This window comes from Canis lupus (genome assembly GCF_003254725.2).
Source record: "Canis lupus dingo isolate Sandy chromosome 19 unlocalized genomic scaffold, ASM325472v2 SANDYCHR19.02, whole genome shotgun sequence".
Taxonomy (NCBI): domain Eukaryota; kingdom Metazoa; phylum Chordata; class Mammalia; order Carnivora; family Canidae; genus Canis; species Canis lupus.
In genome coordinates, this window is record NW_026019396.1 from 150,886 (window position 1) to 172,617 (window position 21,732).

The 21,732-nt window shown below is 38.4% G+C and overlaps 1 protein-coding gene across 20 annotated transcripts in view; it reads left to right on the plus strand.

Annotated features, from left to right (window-relative positions):
- The window catches only part of LOC112659140 (rho GTPase-activating protein 20-like), a 103,360-nt gene extending 86,274 nt beyond the window's left edge, over positions 1–17,086 (plus strand). For 18 of the 20 annotated variants that reach the window (XM_049107984.1, XM_049107983.1, XM_049107980.1 and 15 more), the window contains 2 exons: positions 1,088–1,261; positions 2,489–5,936. In XM_049107984.1, the coding sequence (XP_048963941.1) occupies positions 1,088–1,233 (146 nt within the window). In that variant the 3' untranslated portion in view covers positions 1,234–1,261; positions 2,489–5,936. Of the gene's footprint in view, positions 1–1,087; positions 1,262–2,488; positions 5,937–14,350 lie in introns of those variants that run through there. The other 2 variants (XM_049107976.1, XM_049107979.1) reach the window with 2 other exon arrangements.
- The last annotated feature ends 4,646 nt before the right edge of the window (positions 17,087–21,732 follow it).

A 21,732-nucleotide genomic window follows, 5' to 3' on the forward strand; every position in this document is an offset into this window, starting at 1 on the left:
TTGCCTTGTGCAGAGTAGTGGCCAGGTGTTTAAGGTTATTTGGTGAAATGTTGCTCATCTGTTTATCCTTCGACACCTTGGCTCATCTGTTGACTCTTAAAGAATTCAGTTATTTAAGCAATGTTAAGGTATCTTCAAAGGGAAACATTCTTTTGAGCAGTAGAAACTTTGAACTCAGCTTCTCACTGCTGATCAACTTTTCTTTGGAAAGTTCTTGCTTCAGTAGGGAATGTTGAGTAACTAAAAATCATCTCTGGAAACTGGTGGTCAATAAATGCATTCATAACCTCAGGATACCTTGTTTTCCTTATTCTATGTTCCCTTTCAAGCCTTGTGCTTGTGTGTAGGTTTATATATACATGTATGTTTGAGTGTGTGTGTGAGGAAGTGTGTTTCCACACTTCATTGTGGTTTAGGCTCTTTTCAGTAAATGTTCAACCTATTTAACCGAAAACATCATCTCTGGGTGGGTTGGTGTGGTATCACAAGGGAACACAGCCACCACATAGCCAGCATGTAATGACTATTTCCCTTGGACCCTGACTGCAGAAAGTCATCCTTGAAGATGGCCCAGAGCAGAGCAACAGAGAAGTAGGGTCAGGCAGATTGTGTCCTGAGAGGCAGATCCTTTGGATGTTAGAACTTGAGCACTCAGAAAGTCAAAGAGGAAATCAGGCTGAGGGGAGACTGGCTGTGAAAGCAGAGGATTACCACACTCAGTTTGATTTGCATACCAAATCCTTCTAGCCTTTAAAATCAGATCTGACACCTGAACCCACTGATCACTCCAATAGAAAACAAACATCTACAGGTTCAGTGTCTCCTGTTGCATTGCAAAGACAGTAACTGATGGCACAGGAAATACTGACCTTCAATCTGATCGAGTCTCAGATCAGTCTGAAGGATATGAGGAAGAACTCTTCAACACCATAACGATGCTGTTAGCCAACATCAGAACGTGGAGAGTTGTACACAACAAATGACTCCGTTTCCCTCCTCTAGCCACTACAATGAACATGCTGTATAATGGCAATGGTGAAAATAAGGCTAAGTGAATGAAAATACACTAACCTCCCTTCTTCCTTAGATTCAGGCCAGAAGACCACTAAAAGAAGTCTTTTCAGAAGGTTAGCCTTTTGGTGCTGCGGTGGTATTTGCTGGAACAAGTGCACAGCTGAGCCTTCTGCAGAACCCAGAGAGCGCTTTGGAGTTCCCTCTCGCGGATATCTGTAGTAATGACAACTTGCCCTTCCCAATTCTGGTAGGTCTCAGGCTGGTCTTTTATTGCCTTCCTGAGGAGGGGGACCTCAGAGAGGCCAAGTGTTCTCATGCAAACCTACCCCAAATGGGGAAATCAATAGACAGCCCCTGGCTGTGGCTGAGAAGCTTTGGTAGTGTCATTTGATTTAGCTACTGCAGAGTCATGAGGCCAATACAGCAGGACAACTTTTTGTCCATTCCACTTTTTCCCAGAGGCCCGTGTAGGCCTGTTCAGATCAGTCAAAATGGACTCTGTGTGCATGAATCATCTTCATATTTTCCCATTGTCTTCTGAACTCACAGTAGTCTCCGGTCTCTTTCAACTGAGTCTACCTAATCTAACAACTGAAAACATCTTACCTAAGCCTAAAGACTCATCCTGTGCCAAGTATGAATCCATGAATCCTAACAGAATATGTTAAATGACAGTCACAGAGGCATCTTCAAAAAATCAGCCAGTATAAAATCATGCAGAATCCTAAAGCAGAAACTAAATTCTGGGGACAGAGTTAACTTGGATAGTGAATCTGTTCTTGTGGTAGCATCTGTTTTAAAGGTGGAGACTTCTAGCTTTTTCTGCACATGAGTATGTGAAGCTGTGATCGGTGTCTTTCATTATGATTGCCCACGAACTGACATAGGCATAACTGATTAAGAACTTGACACACTGGAAAACACTTCATGAAATCAAAATTTAAGGAAGCTGCTGTAGGAGTTAAAAGCCCCTTACATTAGAAATACTTTCTGTTTTCACCACACACTGCCCACCTGAAGACTCCTTGCAAAATACTAATACTACTATGACTACTAGTAATAATAATAATAATATTATTATTATTATTAATAACAATATAATATCAGTCCATTCATCCCTAAAATGTGGATAAAAATAATGTCTAAATCTTAGAAATGTTCTACAGATTAAATAAAATAATATATGTAAAATACATTTCTGAAAAAGCAGTTAATGGAACTAGGAGAAGTTTCCCTGAGACTAGTGTGAGTATTATTGGAGCCTCGCTAATCGCAGCTCACTGGCAAAACCCAATTTTGTTAAACGGAGTTTAGATTCAGAACCTGGAGACACATATCCTCAATCCCTCCATACTTTTAACATGTGTTCATTTTTTCTTTAGTGTAATCCATATCATTAGGAATTAAGATGAGTCTAGTGTCATGTCTGACAGTATGCTGTTATAAGACAAATGTTTGTTTTTTATTTCATCAGTGACAGAAAAACCACCTGTTGAATCCAAGCCAGTGAGAGAGAGAGAGTGATTTCCAAAAAGGCACAACTGCAGAATGCTACCAAGTCCCCATCTGGCATGGGTCCATCCACCTACATGTCTATAGTTTACTAAGTCATTGAAGACTGGAATCTCCATAATGATACTTGACACTTCCTTTTTCTTTATTCTTCCCATGAGTGAAAAATGAACCCCTTCCACGATCCAGCTATTTCCATTTAAAGGTTTTTCATTGGTCCCATATATTCATATTGAGGAAATCTTCCCACAAATTATTTCCTCTATCTTCAATGCCTACCATATCTATCATATTACATAGTTTTGTATTGTGTTGTGTTGTATGTATTTATATGAATAATAATCATTCCATAACTCAGTAAGCTTGACAACCATTTCCTTTGGCTATGATTCACATAACACTTCAGTGGAGGCTCATCTGAGCAGTTCTGGTCTCAGCTGAGGTCACCAGTGCACTTGCAGTTAGCCTCAAGCTCCTCTGGAGCTTACCTAGGTGTCTGTCTATTGGCGCTGTCTCTCAATTGGTCCCCATGTCTTCAATAAGGTAGCTTCTCCTCCTTTCATATGGTGGAGGAAGAGTTCCCAGAAGCAAGAGGGACTTTTCAAGAGTTAATGTGGGAGAGGACTGTGCAAAGGACCACGCCAAAGGTGGTGGTTTACAAGACGAGGAGGCAATATTTCTTGAGACAACACATCATAAAACTCACTGCAGCACCAGTACCACACATATCCTTTCCTTCACTGGCTTTTCATCCTCAGTTCTCCACACCAGCATTTCCTAAGTAGTATTCCAAGCATGGTAGGTAGAATCTTTGAAATACTAACTCATTTTTTTACCTCAGGTGTTCCTTCCCTCATCCTTCTTCCTGTCTTAATCTGCTTACAAGGCAACTAAATCACCTCCTCGGACATAGAAGCAAGAGGAGAATATGAGGAAAATGGAGTTCTTTGCTGCTTATGAGTTTTACAGATTTAGCTTTCTAAGAAACAAAAATGATTTGTCACATAGAGTAGAAGATTTACGTGGCAATCTCATGGGAAAAGCCCAAAACCACTAGGCAGGTACATGGGATATCTGCACCATTCCTGGATGGAAACCAAAAGGAAGCAGAAATTCCTCACAGAATAGTGAGCTGACATGTCTAAGAGAGATGGGGCCCTCTACATCCACGCAGAGTTTCTTATACCTCAACATGGAACAGATCAGTTAGTAAAAGTATCTCCATCAGTCCCAGAATAGTATGGAAGAAATAGAAAGCCACTGGGTCTGAAAGACATGCCTCAGCAACAGGAGTACAGACCAATTTCCCAGGACCAGAGAATCAAACTAGACATCAAGTGAGCTATTTAGTACTACAGAACTGTACATTTCTTACACATGCCTGTGTATAGACTGAGAGTGGTATCAGTGCATATAGAATATATGATCCATGCATTGTTTTCCCTTTCCCAGAAAGGGTTCCCTTGTCAAATAGGTTTGGGAAGTTCATGCTTTCCTCTTGGAAGTCAAATGTGCCAGTTTATTCCACATTTAGTTGACATTATTTGACTCTTTCGAAGTGACCCCATTAATTAATGTTCCTTGGAACATTAATAAACATTTCTCTAAATTTATTTCTTTTTTTTTTAAAGATTTTATTTATTTATGATAGTCACACACAGAGAGAGAGAGAGAGGCAGAGACACAGGCAGAGGGAGAAGCAGGCTCCATGCAGGGAGCCCGATGTGGGATTCAATCCCGGGTCTCCAGGATCGCGCCCTGGGCCAAAGGCAGGCGCCAAACCGCTGCGCCACCCAGGGATCCCTCTAAATTTATTTCTTAAGTCATAGTTTAACATTCCACTCCCTGCTTAGAAGCCATCAATGGATTTCAATAAATCTTTGGTGTTTTCCTTTTTTTGTCCAAAAAAAAAAATCTCATCTTTAAAATCCTCCCCAATGCAGCCTGCTCTAGTAATTAGTATTGTCTTCACTCTTTCCCAGTGCAGATCCTTTAGTTTAGCTGGGTCAGACATATCCTTGGTTCCTGAACACAGCACACTCACTTTTCTACTATAATTCTCACCTCTTCTTGGACTCTGCATTGCCACACACTATGTAGGCTAGCCATTTGGGTTCTCCAATCCCAGTAATTTCACAAAGCCTTTCTGATCTCAATTTAATTTTTTCTTTATAAAATATGAGCACCTAACCCTACTAGACAGTGGCTCACATGCTGCTTTGACCATCAGGAATTATGCTGATGTGTTCATACGTTATACAGAAAATCCAAATTCCTGAGGTAAACAACTGTATCTTGTGTTAGTTTTATAGTACTTTTAAAGCCTGGCTAAATGTCTACTCAAAAAAATGTACGAATTAATATGTTCAATTTTCTAAGAGTATAGAGATTTTATAGAGACTGGTAGAAACTGCAAGTTTTAAAACATGAGGTTGAACACAGCACATGAAATTTTAGGGGGCGACAATAAGACATAGGTTTGAGTAATTGTTTTAGATATGACTTCACAGGCTGAGTCACATGTTCTTGGATAGACTATTTTTATTCATTATACAAACAACGTGATATTGGTGTGATATATTTGGGAATAATTGCATGTTTGTATGAAATTTAAATATCAACAATCCAGAATAAAAGGGGCAAAACACATAGCTGGGTAAGGCATCTGTGAGTTTTTAAACCAAGGAAGATATTGGAAAAAAAGGAAAGAAAGAAATTGACAAGAAGAGGAGATAGAAATACAAGGAGGTATAGAAAAGCTGAAACAACTAATTTGTCAATTGTGACTCATAGAAGAGATTTCTGACATAGGGAAATAGTTAATAAATGTTAGTTTTGCCCTCAGGATACTCCAGCATAATATCTCTGAGAACAGCAATTCATTTCTTAATTTTGAAGAAAAGATCCTGAGAACTCTGATAAACTGTAAAAGGATCTAACTGCATAATCTAGAATGAGTGACAGGCAATTAGGTGTTCCCCATTGGCCTTTACCATACCTGGGAGTAAGATGTGTGTAATCATTAGTTAATATGCACTTAGTGATACAGTTAAGGTTAAACATGTCTAAAAGTAAAATAAAGGTACTTAGAATGACTATCTTACTTTATTCCAGAAAGAAAGTTACTCACAGGCTACCAGTATAAGAAAACTATTTCTCAAAATTGGTGGATCAATTACCATGATGAATCTCTCTCTCTCTCTCTCTCTCTCCCTCTCTCTCTCTAATAACACTCAGTTTTTATTCATACGAGGAACATGTAAGAATTTGGTGAATGGAATATATACCAGTACAAGAAACCAGCTTTTTTTCAGAGAGCACTGAACAATGCCTTTTATATTTTTCTGTAATTCTTTCTATGCTAGTCGAATGGGCCAATAAATACTCTGAAGATTTATAGTGGATGGTGACTATTTTCCAGTTTTGTTTTGTTTTACTTCCCCATAGCATAACTGGTGCTACGAGCAAATTGGTTTCTTCATAGTCTTGGGCCTCAATGTCAGTATTAATTTAGTTGGCTTACTCTTTTAAAGAATGAAGTCATTCCTTTGTCAAATAAAAGAAACAAGTAGAAAAACCAAACTGCCAAAGGAAAATTGTAATTTCTTAAAGTGGATAAAGAGAAACTGCTTTATAAGAATGGGAGGTTTTCCAAAATGTAAAAGTATAAAACTAGTTGGGAAATAAATAAAACAAAGCAACACCATCCTCAGGATAATAATTATCTCTGTGCAAGGAAAGACTAGGATTAGGAGAAAGGGGAAAGAAAGAAACTCCAAGCACACATACATCAATTTAAATTCTTGGAAGATTTAAAAATGCTTACACTTCACCATGTGCTTCATACTTCTGAAGAACATGTTGTAGGTAACTTGATCATATAAATATCTACCACATACCCATGCATACACAAACGCACACATTGAATTGTATATGTAAACATACAGAACACTGTTAAATGAATAAGTAAACAAACGACAGAAATTTTAAGATTTTGTATTTATTCATAAGATACCGATAGAGAGGCAGAGACACAGACAGAGGGAGGAACAGGCTCCTCACAGGGAGCCAGATGCGGGACTCGATCCCCAGACCAGGATCACACCCTGAGCCAAAGGCAGGCAGATGCTCAATCGCTGAGTCACCCAGAGGTCCCTAAAGTACAGAAATTCTTAGCATTCAGCAATTTTATCTGTGATTCCTCTGTATTGATGATCTGGTTCACTCAGTCCAAGTGGCTGAACAGTAGTACTCCATTATATGATGATACATTTATGTGTGTACACATCTAGTCAAACTTTCTAGAGGCTTACCTAGTTTATTAGCTTTCAAAGAAATTGATTTTTTAAATCATCTCCATAAATGTTTTTCCCAGGCTTATTAATTTGTGTTTTGTTTTTATAATTCTGTTGCTTCAACTTTCTTACTCCTTTGATTTCTTCATCTAGCTTCTTGGATTAAATGCTAGCTAATTGTAGTAAATATATTTAAGACTATTCATAACTTCTAAGTATTGCTTTAGCTATACCTCACAAATTTATTTTTCATATTTTAGTTTGTTGATAAAACCATTACAGTTTATGATTTTCCTTGTGAAGTCTTTTTTAACCTAGTCATTATTTAAGCTTTTGGGTTTTTTTTTTTTTCAGATTTTCTAACCTGTAGGATTTTAATTACTAGCTGTAATAGTTAATTTCTAATTAAACTGCACTGTAATCAGATAATATGGTTTGAATAACTATGACTCTTTGTGACTGAGAGTGTACAGTTAATTTTATAAATATTTAAAATGTTGCATGCATGCTTTAGGAGAATGTGTATTCTCTGTTGTATTCTCTTTTGAGTGCAGGGATATGGAAACTCACAATTATGTCATACGTGTTACTCAAATTCTCTATATATTCTCCAAATGTGCAGTTTCTGAGAGAGGTGTTAAATTTTGCCATTATGCTTCTGTGAGCTTTTTTTAAAATTTTTATTTATTTGTGATAATCACAGAGAGAGAGAGAGAGAGAGAGAGAGGCAGAGACATAGGCAGAGGGAGAAGCAGGCTCCATGCACCGGGAGCCCAATGTGGGACTCGATCCCGGGTCTCCAGGATCGCGCCCTGGGCCAAAGGCAGGCGCCAAACCACTGTGCCCCCCAGGGATCCCTCTGTGAGCTTTTCACTTTTATTTTGTAATTCTGAGTTTTCGTAGTTGCTGGCTTTTGGTGTTTTATGGTTTAAGTCTATATTATTAGGCACATACAAATTTATAATTTCTATAGCCTTTTCATGAATTATAAATTATAACTTATTTGCTTTATTCGCATTAATGCTTCAACTTCATACTCGCCTTTGACAGATATTGTTGCACTAGCTTTTTTTTTTTGGTTCATATATGCTTAGTCTATTTCTTTTTTTTCTTTTTATATTTTCTGTTTTAGGTTGTGTGTGTAGATGTGTCCCCTGTAAGCAGCATATAACTGATTTTTTATATCCACACTGATAATTTCTGATATTTATTAAAGCGATTTAATCTATTACATTTATTGTCATTATAGTGTATTTCGAGTTATACTGACAAACCATATTTTGTATTTTTATTTCATCAAAGATTTCTCCTGGTTCCTTTTTTCTTTTTTCCTAAGTTTTGTTAGATTCATAAATCATATTTTTGTATCCTCTGTGTCAATTTTTATTTATATTAGAATTTCTTAGCTATTATGTCTTTGACCACTTTTTCCAATATTCCTCTATTATCTCTTACTAGAATCCATTAAAATTTTATGAAACAATGATTCTCAAAGAACACTCGATACGAACAACCTTTTCACTTTTCCTCTTTGTACTGCATCCTGGGTAAAATTCTCAGTTCTTTTTTCCAGTTTAATTCCTTAACCTTGGTCATTCTAGAGTCTATTCTCTTACTTTCATATTTTTTCTTTTATTTTTTCTTTTTTCCACACCTATATGTTTTCTGGGATTACTAATCAGATCTTTTTCCTATTCATACAATTTTATATTTTTTCAATAAAGATCATTTCAGGGGCACATGAGTAGCTCAGTCGGTTGAGTATACAATTCTTGATTTCAGCTCAGGTCATGAGATGGAGCCCCCACATGGGGCTCCTCACTGGGCGGGGAGTCTGCTTGAGATACCTTCTCTCCTTCTCTCCTTCCCTGCTCTCTCTCGCTCATGTGCTCTCTCTTCATTAAATAAAAATCTTTAAAAAGGTCATTTCATTCATTTTCCCCTCTGATTTTGGTACCAAGAAGTAGGTCTTACTGTGACAAATACCTAAAAATGCCAAAGCAGCTTTAGAACCGGGTAAGGGGGAAGGATGTAGAAGTTTGGAGGGCCACACTGGGAAAAGCCCACATTGCTGTGAAGGAACTATTGGTAGAAATAATAGATGTTGAAGGCGATTCTGGTAAGAGTTCAGAAATAAAAGCAAGAGCTTCAGAGATAGACTCTATCTTCTTAGAGAATACATAACTAATCAGAAACAGATTGTTCGAAATATGGATGTTGAAGATTTTTCTGTGAGATCTCAGATGGAAATAAGGAACGTGTTATTGGAAACCATAAAAAAGGAGAACCTTGTCATGAAATGGCAAAAACTTGTCTTAATGAGTGTTCCAGTATTTTGTGGAAGTTTGAACTTGGAACAATAAAATCGGATATTTATCTGAGTAGATTGCTCAGGAAAGTTTTAAAGGAGCTTGTTTCCTCCTGACTCCTTATACTAAAATGCAAGAAGATAGAAATGAGTTGAAGAAGGTATTAAGCACAGAGAAGTCAGGACTCAAAGATGTGGAAAATTCTCAAGTTTCCTAATTTCTCAGTTTGTCATTTCTGCTCTAGCACTTGTGCTCATGCTCTTGCTACCCCTAGACAGTTCCCTTCTTGTCCTCTTCCCATCCATGTCCGACCTATAGAGTCAGCTTCCCAACAAAGTCTGTCTTGATTTGATCAGCCATGTTGGCATTTTCTCTTGTGAATTTCTGTAGCCTTATAATCATTTTCCTGTGATTTTTGTGACATGTAGTCTTTAAGGCACGTTTCATTTTTTAATTTTACATTTTCTGAAATTGAAATTTCAATTTTACTCTTTTGTCTGTGTATATATCTATATCTTTTTCAGCAATTCTCTGTTTACCCATCAAATGCTTTTTATGGATAACACATATGTAATCCACGGGTTCTAGAATATGAGGAAATAGAAAATGTGACTTCTGAATGGTTCTCAGGTGGTTCTCCATGGCACGTACCAGAGCAGGGCTAGAGCAGTGGGAAATTTAAGCAAATCAGTGGAGCCTTGCTCTGGTCACTCCACAGCCTTGAACAAGCAGCTCAACGCTTTTTTTATACTTTTTGCTTTATTATTTTATTTTTGGGTCTGAGCAAAAAGTTTTGTGAACCCAAAAATATTGGTATAAATGTGTAGTATGTTTTAGCTTTGTCTCTCTTAGGAGAACACAGGCTTCTGCACCCAAAGAGACTGGCACAGTTATGTCTAGATAATTGGGTCAGCTTATTCTTGATTGGTTTGTGTGCAAACATGCAGACTACATCCATAGTCATCACTCCTCTTAAATCTTTCAAACATCTCTGAGCCAATCTCCTAAATGTTAGTTCCCTTCTAACATTTTCCTTAAAAAAAATGGTGCCTCAGGCCACCCAGAATGAACACAAATTTTATAGCATTAATAGTTCTTTGCAGACAGCAAATTTTAGATTTCTTTCCAAAGCACATGAATGGATTTTAAGAAAATCTGTAAATGGCTATAATTTAAGAAGAAAGTATTATCCTTAAGAGAACATTATAAATTGGAGGGCAAAACAACCACAACTTTTATCTAGAAACTTGTTATCTTCTACCTCTGCCCCTTCTCCTGCATGCTCTCAATCAATCAATCAATAAAATCTTTATTTCAAAACAGGAAATGGGCTCACACAATTGTGGAGTCTGGCAAGTCTCAAATCTTTGTGTATTGTGAAAGAGAGTGGTCTAGTTTCATTCTTCTGCATGTGGATGTCCAATTTTCCCAGCACCATTTATTGAAGAGACTGTCTTTCTTCCAATGGATAGTCTTTCCTAATTTATCGAATATTAGTTGGCCATAAAGTTCAGGGTCCACTTCTGGGTTCTCTATTCTGTTCCATTGAACTATGTATCCAGGTTTTTTTTTATGTGTCTGCTTTTGTGCCGGTACCACACTGTCTTGATGACCACAGCTTTGTAGTACAACCTGAAATCTGGCATTGTGATGCCCCCAGATATGTTTTTTTTTTTAATTCCCCTGGCTATTCAGGGCCTTTTCTGATTCCACACAAATCATAAAATAATTTGTTTTAACTCTCTGAAGAAAGTCCATGGTATTTTGATAGGGATTGCATTAAACGTGTAAATTGCCCTGGGTAACATTGACATTTTCACAATCTTAATTCTGCCAATCCATGAGCATGGAATATTTTTCCATCTCTTTGTGTCTTCCTCAATTTCTTTCAGAAGTGTTCTATAGTTTTTAGGGTATAGATCCTTTACCTCTTTGGTTAGGTTTATTCCTAGGTATCTGATGCTTTTGGGTGCAATTGTAAATGGGATTGACTCCTTAATTTCTCTTTCTTCAGTCTCATTGTTAGTGTATAGAAATGCCATTGATTTCTGGGCATTGATTTTGTATCCTGCCACGCTACCCAATTGCTGTATGAGATCTAACAATCTTGGGGTGGAGGCTTTTGGGTTTTCTATGTAGAGTATGATGTCATCAGCAAAGAGGGAGAGTTTGACTTCTTCTTTGTCAATTTGAATGCCTTTAATGCCTTTTTTTTTGTCTGATTGCTGAGGCTAGGACTTCCAATACTATGTTGAATAGCAGTGGTGAGAGTGGACATCCCTGTCTGGTTCCGGATCTTAGGGGAAAGGCTCCCAGTGCCTCCCCATGGAGAATGATATTTGCTGTGGGCTTTTCGTAAATGGCTTTTAAGATGTCGAGGAAAGTTCCCTCTATCCCTACACTCTGAAGAATTTTGATCAGGAATGGATGCTGTATTTTGTCAAATGCTTTCTCTGCATCTAATGAGAGGATCCTATGGTTCTTGGTTTTTCTCTTGCTGATATGATGAATCACATTGTTTGTTTTACGAGTGTTGAACCAGCCTTGCGTCCCGGGGATAAATCCTACTTGGTCGTGGTGAATAATTTTCTTAATGTGCTGTTGGATCCTATTGGCTAGCATCTTGTTGAGAATTTTTGCATCCATGTTCATCAGGGATATTGGTCTGTAATTCTCCTTTTTGGTGGGGTCTTTTCTGGTTTTGGAATTAAGGTGATGCTGGCCTCATAGAACGAACTTGGAAGTACTCCATCTCTTTCTATCTTTCCAAACAGCTTTAGTAGAATAGGTATGATTTCTTCTTTAAACATTTGATAGAATTCCCCTGGGAAGCCATCTGGCCCTGGACTCTTGTGTCTTGGGAGGTTTTTTTCCATGTCTTTGTGTCTTCCTCAATTTCTTTCAGAAGTGTTCTATAGTTTTTAGGGTATAGATCCTTTACCTCTTTGGTTAGGTTTCTTCCTAGGTATCTTATGCTTTTGGGTGCAATTGTAAATGGAATTGACTCCTTAATTTCTCTTTCTTCAGTCTCATTGTTAGTGTATAGAAATGTCATTGATTTCTGGGCATTGATTTTGTATCCTGTCACGCTGCCAAATTGCTGTATGAGTTCTAGCAATCTTGGGGTGGAGGCGTGTGGGAAATATCAGAAAGTGAGACAGAACATAAAGACTCCTAACTCTGGGAAACGAACTAGGGGTGGTGGAAGGGGAGGTGGGCGGGGGTTGCTGGTGAATGTGTGATGGGCACTCAGGGGGGCACTTGACGGGATGAGCACTGGCTGTTATTCTGTATGTTGGTAAATTGAACACCAATAAAAAATACATTTATTATAAAAATAAAAAAATTAAAAAAAAACTTCTGATGTAAAATAGAGCAAAAATGCTCTGGGAACACAATATGCTCTCTAATCGCTTGTCTATAAAATAGCCACTGTGTTCTCTGTGACATAATCTTATTCTAAAGTTTCTTGGCCTGTCGAGATTGATAATTTACCTAAGTAAAATAGTTGAGGTATACTTTTTTTTTTCCTGTGAAGAGTACCTGTTTCCTAGGATCAAATCACATGTTTTCTGTGTAACAGAGTTTTCTTTTTATTCTCTTGTCTTTTCTGTTGACTTTTTTCCATGTCAGATTTTTTTTTGTAAGATACTTTAAAGATTACTGTCTTTGCCTGAGCCCCTCAGAGAAAGATAGCATATATGTTAGTGATTTGTGATTGTTGTTTTTTTATTTATGGACTTAGTTTTTTGCCTAATATAGTATCTCATTCCTAGGAATCCTATTAAATTGTTTCCTTGCTGTGTGTCTGATTATTAGCTATTATTAAAACCATCAGAGACCATTTTAGTGGCACCTGGATGGCTCAGTTGGTTAAGCATTTGACTCCTGATTTCACCTCAGGTCATAATCTCATGGATTGTGAGATCCAGCCCTGAGTAGGATTCCACACTCAGCAGGGAATCTGCTTCTCTCCTTCTTGCTCTCCCTCTTCCCCTCCATTTTTTCTCTCTCACAAATAAATAAATAAATCTTTTTAAAAGGAAAGAAAAGAAACATTTACATTTGTTTGAAACTTCACTTTTTAATACGACCTGATGAATGTGCCATAAATATGAAATTAACTTATATTGCACAGTTCACTCTTTTGAATACACCTGTCATTTTTCTGCTTCACATAAATATCCTTGATTAAAAGATGCTTTATTTTTACCAAGGGAATAATTTAAAAAGTATTATTTTGCTTAAGTCATTGTATCAGCCAACTTTTGCCAAGAAGACTGCTCAAACAAATAACCTTAAAGTCTTAGTGGTTTATAGCAACAAAGATTTAGCTCTTGTCCATGCAAGTGTGGGGTACAGGAGGCTGTGCCTCTTTCCAGCATTTGGTTCCACTTGATGTGTAAAGGAACAACACTTACAAGAGACATGCATTTTTCTGGCAGAAGGGAAAGAACAGTCACCCAAACATGACGACTCTTGAAGCATTCTCTTGGACATGATTCACTTTGCTTCCAGGCACATTTCATGTGCCAATACAAGTCACTTGGTCGAGCCTGATATAGTACACACCTCCTACACACACACACACCACTCTGGGCTAGATCACAACTTGGTACAGTCCCCCCTCCTGGGTTGGGAGTAAATAAATAGGAATGCAATGCTCTGTTACAGTTAGGTCTTTCTTATTTTTTACTAATAAACTTATTTTTTATTGGTGTTCAATTTGCCAACATACAGAATAACATCCAGTGTTCATTTTAAAGATTTTTTGTATTGTTAGGGGAGTATTAATGATATATTTTGTGAATTTTACTGTGGAAATAATTTTTTCCTGATATTTTTCAGCTTTATATTTTGAACTCTGTAGAACTGATGTTAATATACAGGTTGAGGTTGAATTAGGATTTTTGTAAGGAAGAATTAAGTGAAAGGATATTACATATGGAATTCTTACTTCCTACTTCATTATATTTTATTTTCTCCACTGTATAACTTGTCTCCTACTTCTATTGATAATTGAGTAGGAGTTCAAACTTTCCTCATCCATACTGCTATAGTTTCAGTTTGTAACTTTAGGAATTTTGAAGATTATTTCCTACTCTATTGATTAGTCATTAGTCAATTTGGCTGGATAATCTGACACTATCTTCTACCGTTTCAATACACTAAATTATGCCTTTGCCAATTTCATAGTCATATGTTTTTTTTTTTTTACAGCACCCACATGTGGACAGCAGTCTGCCAACAAGTAAAGAGAAACCAAGTTAAGTCACAGACAGGTGCAGCTGAAATACCAAATCACCCATTGCCTTTTCTAGAGTTATATTTACTTGTGCACAGTGGGGACTATATTTCCTTACAAAACAAGAGATAGTTACATTTGCTGTTTTGAAATAGCAGAACTGAACCTCAAATGCATGAGATCATGAAATCTTAGTGGGGTATGGTACTTGAAAAGGGACAGTGGGCAAGTTGTCAGAGAAAGTGGAGATTTGTGAGTGATGCTGGATGTTGGAAGGAGATAGGAAATTTGAAAAGTAGATACATCTAGATATCCAGGAGTAAATGTTTTGTGATAGTGATAGAATCAGAAAGAATTAGACTGGAAGGCATTGTGAGTTTATTTGGTCTTAGCTATTGCCACAATACAGAAGCAGTTCCATTGGTAAAAGCTTATCAAATGGTGGCTTACATGATCCTGTGTAATTTCAGAGAAGTCCCCTCCCCCAATCTTCCAAGATTGTGTATTCCACTTTTTCACTGTCATACCCCACTTAAGTGTTTTTCTTAATTCCATACCAACTGTCCTTTTCATAGGGTGAGGTCTGAGAGGGGCAGCAATGATCACATCATCCTGTATATGCATTTCTCTTTAACTTCATTAAAGCTCTTGGGAAAGATGTTATTTCACCTGTGATTGAATCTACTTCTGAAAGGGATGAGATTATAAAGTCTACCTACACTATTTTACAGATTAAGTGAAAGAGTTTCAAAGATGATGAGACTCACCCAAGGTGAAATGGCCCACATGGGAAATCCAAAGCCAGAAGAACAATCTTGTCTCCTAATTAAGTGTTCTTACTTTGTATATGACATATAAGTGGCTATTTCATGAGTATATTAATATCAGATGTACATAACAGAATATAAGTTTTTTTCCTGCTCATAAGATTGAGGTAGCATAGTAAATAATAGGTGTCTGGCCAAAGAAAGGAAATTATTTTGTGAGTCATTGAAAATTAAGCAGAAGAAATAAAAGAAATATATGAGGACAAATTCCCTTTAGCCGTTAAATGCATTGGGTTGTTTTAGCCTCCTTTAAGAAATGTTTTATCCAGGAAAATTGAAAGCTATATAGATGAACTCATTCTATTTCACTCCTGAGTTCACTATGCCAGTTCTTCTCATGGTTCTAGTTCTAGACTGGCTCTAGGATTTGGTAAGTGTGAGCTTTACAATTGTTTATCATCGCTTAGTCTCAATTCCCCCATCGGTAAAATGTGCACAGCTTGGAGGTGTTCTTCTGGGAGATGGACCCAGATTTTTTTGGATTTTTTAATCCAGAATTACTCTTTTAGGTAGGTGCTATTGATCCTATTTTGTAGATAAGGTAATAAATGAAGTTAAGATAACCTTTCCTGAGGATACATTGCTAATAAGTTGTATACCAGAATCCCAAGTCAGGTCTGTCTGATTCCAAGGCAGAGTCTCTCCACCCAGTGTACTTGGAAATGCACTTGACATTTTCATCCATCTCTCAGAAGGTGAAAATCTGATAAAGTACGTGATATTTTTAGAAAATTGCCAAGTGCTATATCGATGTGAGGTATTGTTGTTTCTTTTATGTGTTCTTAGCCACTTATTGGAAAATAGCAGTACGATCCAAGGCATAAATAAGTTTTATATTTTCTGCTTTACGGATGAGGAAATTGAGGCCCATGGGATAAGGAAGGATATCTACATAGGCAGAAAGTAGCAGAGTAGTGTCAGTTCCTAGTCTATTTCTAAAGCCCATCATCCAGTCTCTCTCCTTATTCCTCTCTAGACCTGAGTTTTTATTCTGGCATAGGGGCTGATTCCATCACTATGTACTGATCCTGTGTTGGAACTTCCCAATCAGCTAAGACACTCTAGCAAGGTAAGAGTAGGTTACTAGTATGGAAAGAGGTAATGACATTGACGATAGTATTTTTTAAAGACTATATGCATACAGGTAATCATTCAAACTTCATAACAGTTGGATATAACACTATATGGTGGCCCTTCCATACTTTATGAATTCAGAAACGGTCATCGTGGTGCATTAGGATTTTGGCAGAGCACCCACCTCAAGAGAATACTCTGTAGCAGCTCTACCATAAGGCACTATCTCCAATTTTCCTGTTGAATCATTCCAGCCAGGTTACTTACTACATTTTTCTGGGCTTGTTCATCTTCATTTCCTAAGTTTGTTAAAAAAAAGCCCTAACAATTAGGATATTCAGAGAAGCTCTTGTATGTGTAAATTTGCCTGTAAATCTGAATTCTGTATGAGATGTTACTACCAAAATGATGAATCTAATAAAACTGTAAGCCACCATGATTTTTTTGTGTCATTCAGAGAAACAGATCAACATTCTCCTGTACTTTACTTATTTGAATAGATTATCAGTCCAAAGGAAGAGCTTTGCAAGTAGTTTGTTACTAAAATGATTTATTTTTTGGTTGGGAATTATAAATGACTCTGTGTAGATTTGTTGAAGAATAGTAGTTAATTTTAAAAATGGCTGAATTTGGGTTATCCGGGTGGCTCATTTGGTTAAGCTTCTGCCTTCAACTCAGGTCAAGATCCCAAGGTCCTGGGATCAAACAACACATGAGTTCTCTGCTCAACAGGGAGTCTGCTTCTCCTTCTCCCTCTGCTCACCCCCAGCTCATGCTTGTTCTCTCTTGTTCTTTCCATCTCAAATAAATAAATAAAATCTTTTTTTAAAAATGAGTTGATTAATATTCTTTGGCACATGAGTGAAGGACCACATGAAAATATGTTGAAATATACAGAGAAGATATAGATTCAAAGCAAAAATCTGTAGTTAGTGTTTTATTTTGAACCTTAAGAAGAATTATTATTATTTTTCAACAGGAAATTTTCCTTTCTCTCTTTGTTAAAGATTTTACTTACTTATTCATGAGAGACACACAGAGAGAGGCAGAGACATAGGCAGAGGGAGAAACCGGCTCCATGCAGAGAGCCCAATGCAGGAGTCAATCCCAGGACTCCAGGATCATGCCCTAAGCTAAAGACAGACACTCAACCACTGCTGAGCCACCCAGGCATCCCAAGAATTATCATTAAATAGAGTAACATCTGTGAATGCTTGAGGGAAAACTGTAGTACCCTGGACTCACCCTTAAACCTTTTACTCTCATACTGCATGTACATTCTGTCAGGAAATAGCATCTGCTTTCTCTTCAGATCATACTGATTACTTCTCCCCATCTCCCCTATTCCCCTGTCATAATATTCCCAAGTCATCACTATCTGTGACCTGGCTTATTGTAATAGCCTACTACCAAAGTCAAGTAAAGGAAAATATCAGTAAACTTTTATTTATTTATTTATTTATTTATTTATTTATTTATTTATTTAGGAAACTTTTATTAATAAGTGTTTTTCTTCTATAGACACAAGCATTTTAATATGCTTTTTTTACTATTCATTATTTGTCAAATGTTGAGCAACTGTATGAGTACAGCTACTGCTGTGGGCAACACATGGTAATTCTTGTTTGTTGCCTTGAGGAAATTATCTTTGGGAAAATGATATAAACACATATTAGAATCTCACTGATCATATGAATTAAATGACAAAAAAACACTGAAATGGATTATAAGTAACCAATAAAATTAAGACATTTTATATAGAAAAACTCCTGGAACCTACATGCATTTAGTAGATTAGATATGGAGAAGGATACAAATGAACTGTGCCTCAGATGATGATGATGAAGCATTGTAAGAGAGGCCAGGTGGCATCTTTGCAGTTGTACTAAGGCAGGAACGAGTCCAGTGTTTTTGAGAGGAAGTATACCAATTGGACTGAAAAATAAGATGTAGGTTCTTTTGAAGGATATTTGAAGATGAGAGGACAAACTGAGTTCAGATTATGGGAGTCTATTGATAGCTGTTGAAGCCATATTTGGGTTATGGCTGGTTCTGCCTATTGAGAGTCCTGAGCTGGGACTAGAGATTGGGGGATGCACCCAGTAAATATTATTGGTAGGAAATCATAAGTAGAGTTAAGAATGTGGTTTTGGAGAACATGATGGGTATAATTAGGGTAACCAAAATTCTGTTTTGCTCAGAAAACTCTTTTTAGTTTTAACTCTGAAGCCCCGTGATCTGGAAACTCTTCAGTTGCAGACAAAGCAGATGGCTGGTCACTTTAGATATAGTTTCAGACAGTGGTTGGGATCAGAGTTCAAACCAGAGTGATGGCATTAGTATGTTAACAGTGAACAGTGCGTGACAACAGAAATCCAAAGCAATTCAGAGTTCTGGGAGGCAGTCGGTGGAATTGAATTATATTTTGGCTGAGATCAATTTGGCCAAATGAAATTTAGTCAAAAGCAGCATTGTCAGAGCAACTTTATTTGACAGTTGTGTTGAAATAAATTTGAAAATAAAATGAATATTTTAACCACAGGCTTTCAAGCTTTACATAATAATACTACTACTACTACTAATAATAATATAATAATAATTAGTAATAATAATAGCGACTACCATTCACAAATGCTCATGTGCCAAGCACCTTATTCCTTAAAATCAGTCTATGAGATAAGCACTGTTATTTTCTCCATCTTGCAAATGAAGAAACTGGTGGTTTGAGAGATGAAGCTGTTGCAGTTACACAGCCAATTAATCATAGAAAGAGGACATTGAACCCTAGTCCACCCAAAGCCTGTGCTGTTTAGTCACTAAGTGGTACCACTGCTCGGCATCAAGTTTATTTATTTATCAAGGTCTGTTTATTATTTATTATTTTTTTACTGCAAAAATAACCATGTTAATTCTAGAAAAATTATAACATATGGACTAACAGAAGAACATGGTAAAATATGTACATTGCTTTTACTTAGAAATAGCTCTGCTATTTGCAAATGACATATCAGATAAAGGACTAGTATCTAAGATCTATAAATAACTTAGTAAACTCAACACCCAAGAAACAAAAAAATCCAATCATGAAATGGGTAGAAGACATGAACAGAAATTTCACCAAAGAAGACATACACATGGCCAAAAGCACATGAGAAAATGCTCCGCATCATTTGCCCATCAGGGAAATACAAATCAAAAACCACAATGAGATACCACCTCACACCAGTGAGGAATGGTGTAAATCAACAAGGCAAGAAACAACAAATGTTGGAGCGGATGAGGAAAAGGGGAATCCTCTCTTTTTTTTTAAATTTTATTTATTGTCATGGGAGATACAGAAAGAGGCAGAGATGTAAGCAGACGGGAGAAATAGGCTCAATGCAGGGAGCCTGATATGAGACTCATCCCAGGACCTTGGGATCATGCCCTGAGCCAAAAGCAGACGCTCAACCACTGACCCACCCAGACATCCCTAAAAGGGGAATCCTCTTACACTGTTGGTGGGAATGGCAAGCTGGTACAGCCCACTCTGGAAAACAGTGTGGAGGTTCCTCAAAAAGTTAAAAATAGAGCTACCCTATAACCCAACACTTGCACTACTGGGTATTTATCCCAAAAATACAGATGCAATGAAATGCTGGGACACCTGTACCCCATGTTTATAGCAGGAATGTCCACAATAGCCAAACTGTGGAAGAGCCATGGTGTCCTTCGACAGATGAATGGATAAAGAAGATGTATATATAGAGAATGGAATATTACTCCGCCATCAGAAAGGACAAATACCCACCATTTGCTTTGATGTGGATGACACTGGAGGGTATTATGCTGAGTGAAGTAAGTCAATCGGAGGAGGACAACCATTATATGGTTTCACTCATATGGGGAATATCAGAAATAATGAGAGGGATTATAAGGGAAAGGGGGGACCTGAGTGGGAAAATTTAGAGAGGGGGACAAACCATGAGAGACTCCTAACCCTGGGAAATGAACAAAGTGTTGTGGAAGGGGAGACGGGGAGGAGGCTGGGGTAACTGGGTGATGGGCACTGAGGAGGGCACTTGATGGGATGAGCACTGGGTGTTATACTGTATGTCCGCAAATCGAACTTCAATAAAGCAAAAAGCAAGGTCTGTTAACGTGTTTGATATCTTTTTCTTTTGGGAGCACATTGATAGGTATATATCTATACACACTGAGATATATATGTATATATATAGCACAATGATATACATGACATACATATATATTTTTCCTCTAAAATTACATTTGAGGCTCTCGGAGGGGGCAGGAGATTCCAGTTACACACCCGCCAGGCTCCCAGCCCCCACTCTTCTTGGCCATTTTGGGAAAATAAGGCTCAGAGTCGTCTGAGGTCAGAAGAAAGGGGTGCCAGCCTCGCCCACAGCAGAGAAGAGAGGACAGAAGGATCTGAGATCCCTCTGAGGGCCAGGCCTGGGGCAACGGGTAGGGGCACCAGTTTTGCTGGGTTTCCAGTTTGAAAGGCAAGGGGCTCACCACCACGCCAGAGCCCGCCTGGAGAAGACAGATATTAGTAGAAGGGTGTGGGCAGGGCGGGGCTGGGGCGCTGGGCAGCGGCCAGTACTCTCAGAGCTGGCTGGCTCGATGTCTCAGCGCAGGCCTTCAGGACCCCTGCATGGCCCCCCTTCAGGTAGCGCCCACTAACCTTGATGGCCACTTTGTTGTAGTCACAGAATTTGAAGAAGTCCACGGGGGTGTCGCTGCTGCTGGCGACCGATGAGTCACTTGCCTGTGGAGTCTTTGATGTTGTAGGCACCATCATTGAACTCCAGCTGGAGGACATCGTAGCTGGAGCGGTTGGCATCCAGGGTGCCCATGACGGCAACCAATGAAGCCATGCTCTCCACGGAACACGATGACGGGACGGTTGATGAGCTTCATGAGGAAAAGCTCCGATCCCCTGCTCTCTCCACCAAGGCAGCCAGCTGCCGTTCTTCTTGGCTGTCACAAACTTGCACGGACACACGCAGTGTGATCCGCCGATCACGCCACTCGATGTCAAAATAGCAGCTGGCATTCTTGGTGGAGGCAGTGGATTGCACGCCTCCCGTGGCTGTCAGCGTCCAGTACGTCCCCGTGAGAGCCTCTGTCCCCCACTTCCCAGGAACTGTACCATCGGACCCCTCCTGGTGCACCTTCCCTGTGTCTGGCGAAGGCCGCGGGAAGGAGGGGGTGCAGCCAGCAAGTGCCTGCTGCTTGCTCCTGTGCACCAAGCAGGCTCACCCTCCGCACAGCCCGCTCTGGCCTGGGGCTCTGCTCTCTCCTTTCATCCAGGCCTGACTGGAATCAGAAAATGACCAAATCAGTATTTTTAAACGAAGCATTATTGCTGGAAGCACCCAGGCAAGCCTCGTGGTAGCCGCCGTGAATGATTTTCAAGGTCCTGTGGGGGAATCTTGAAGCAGCATCTCCAG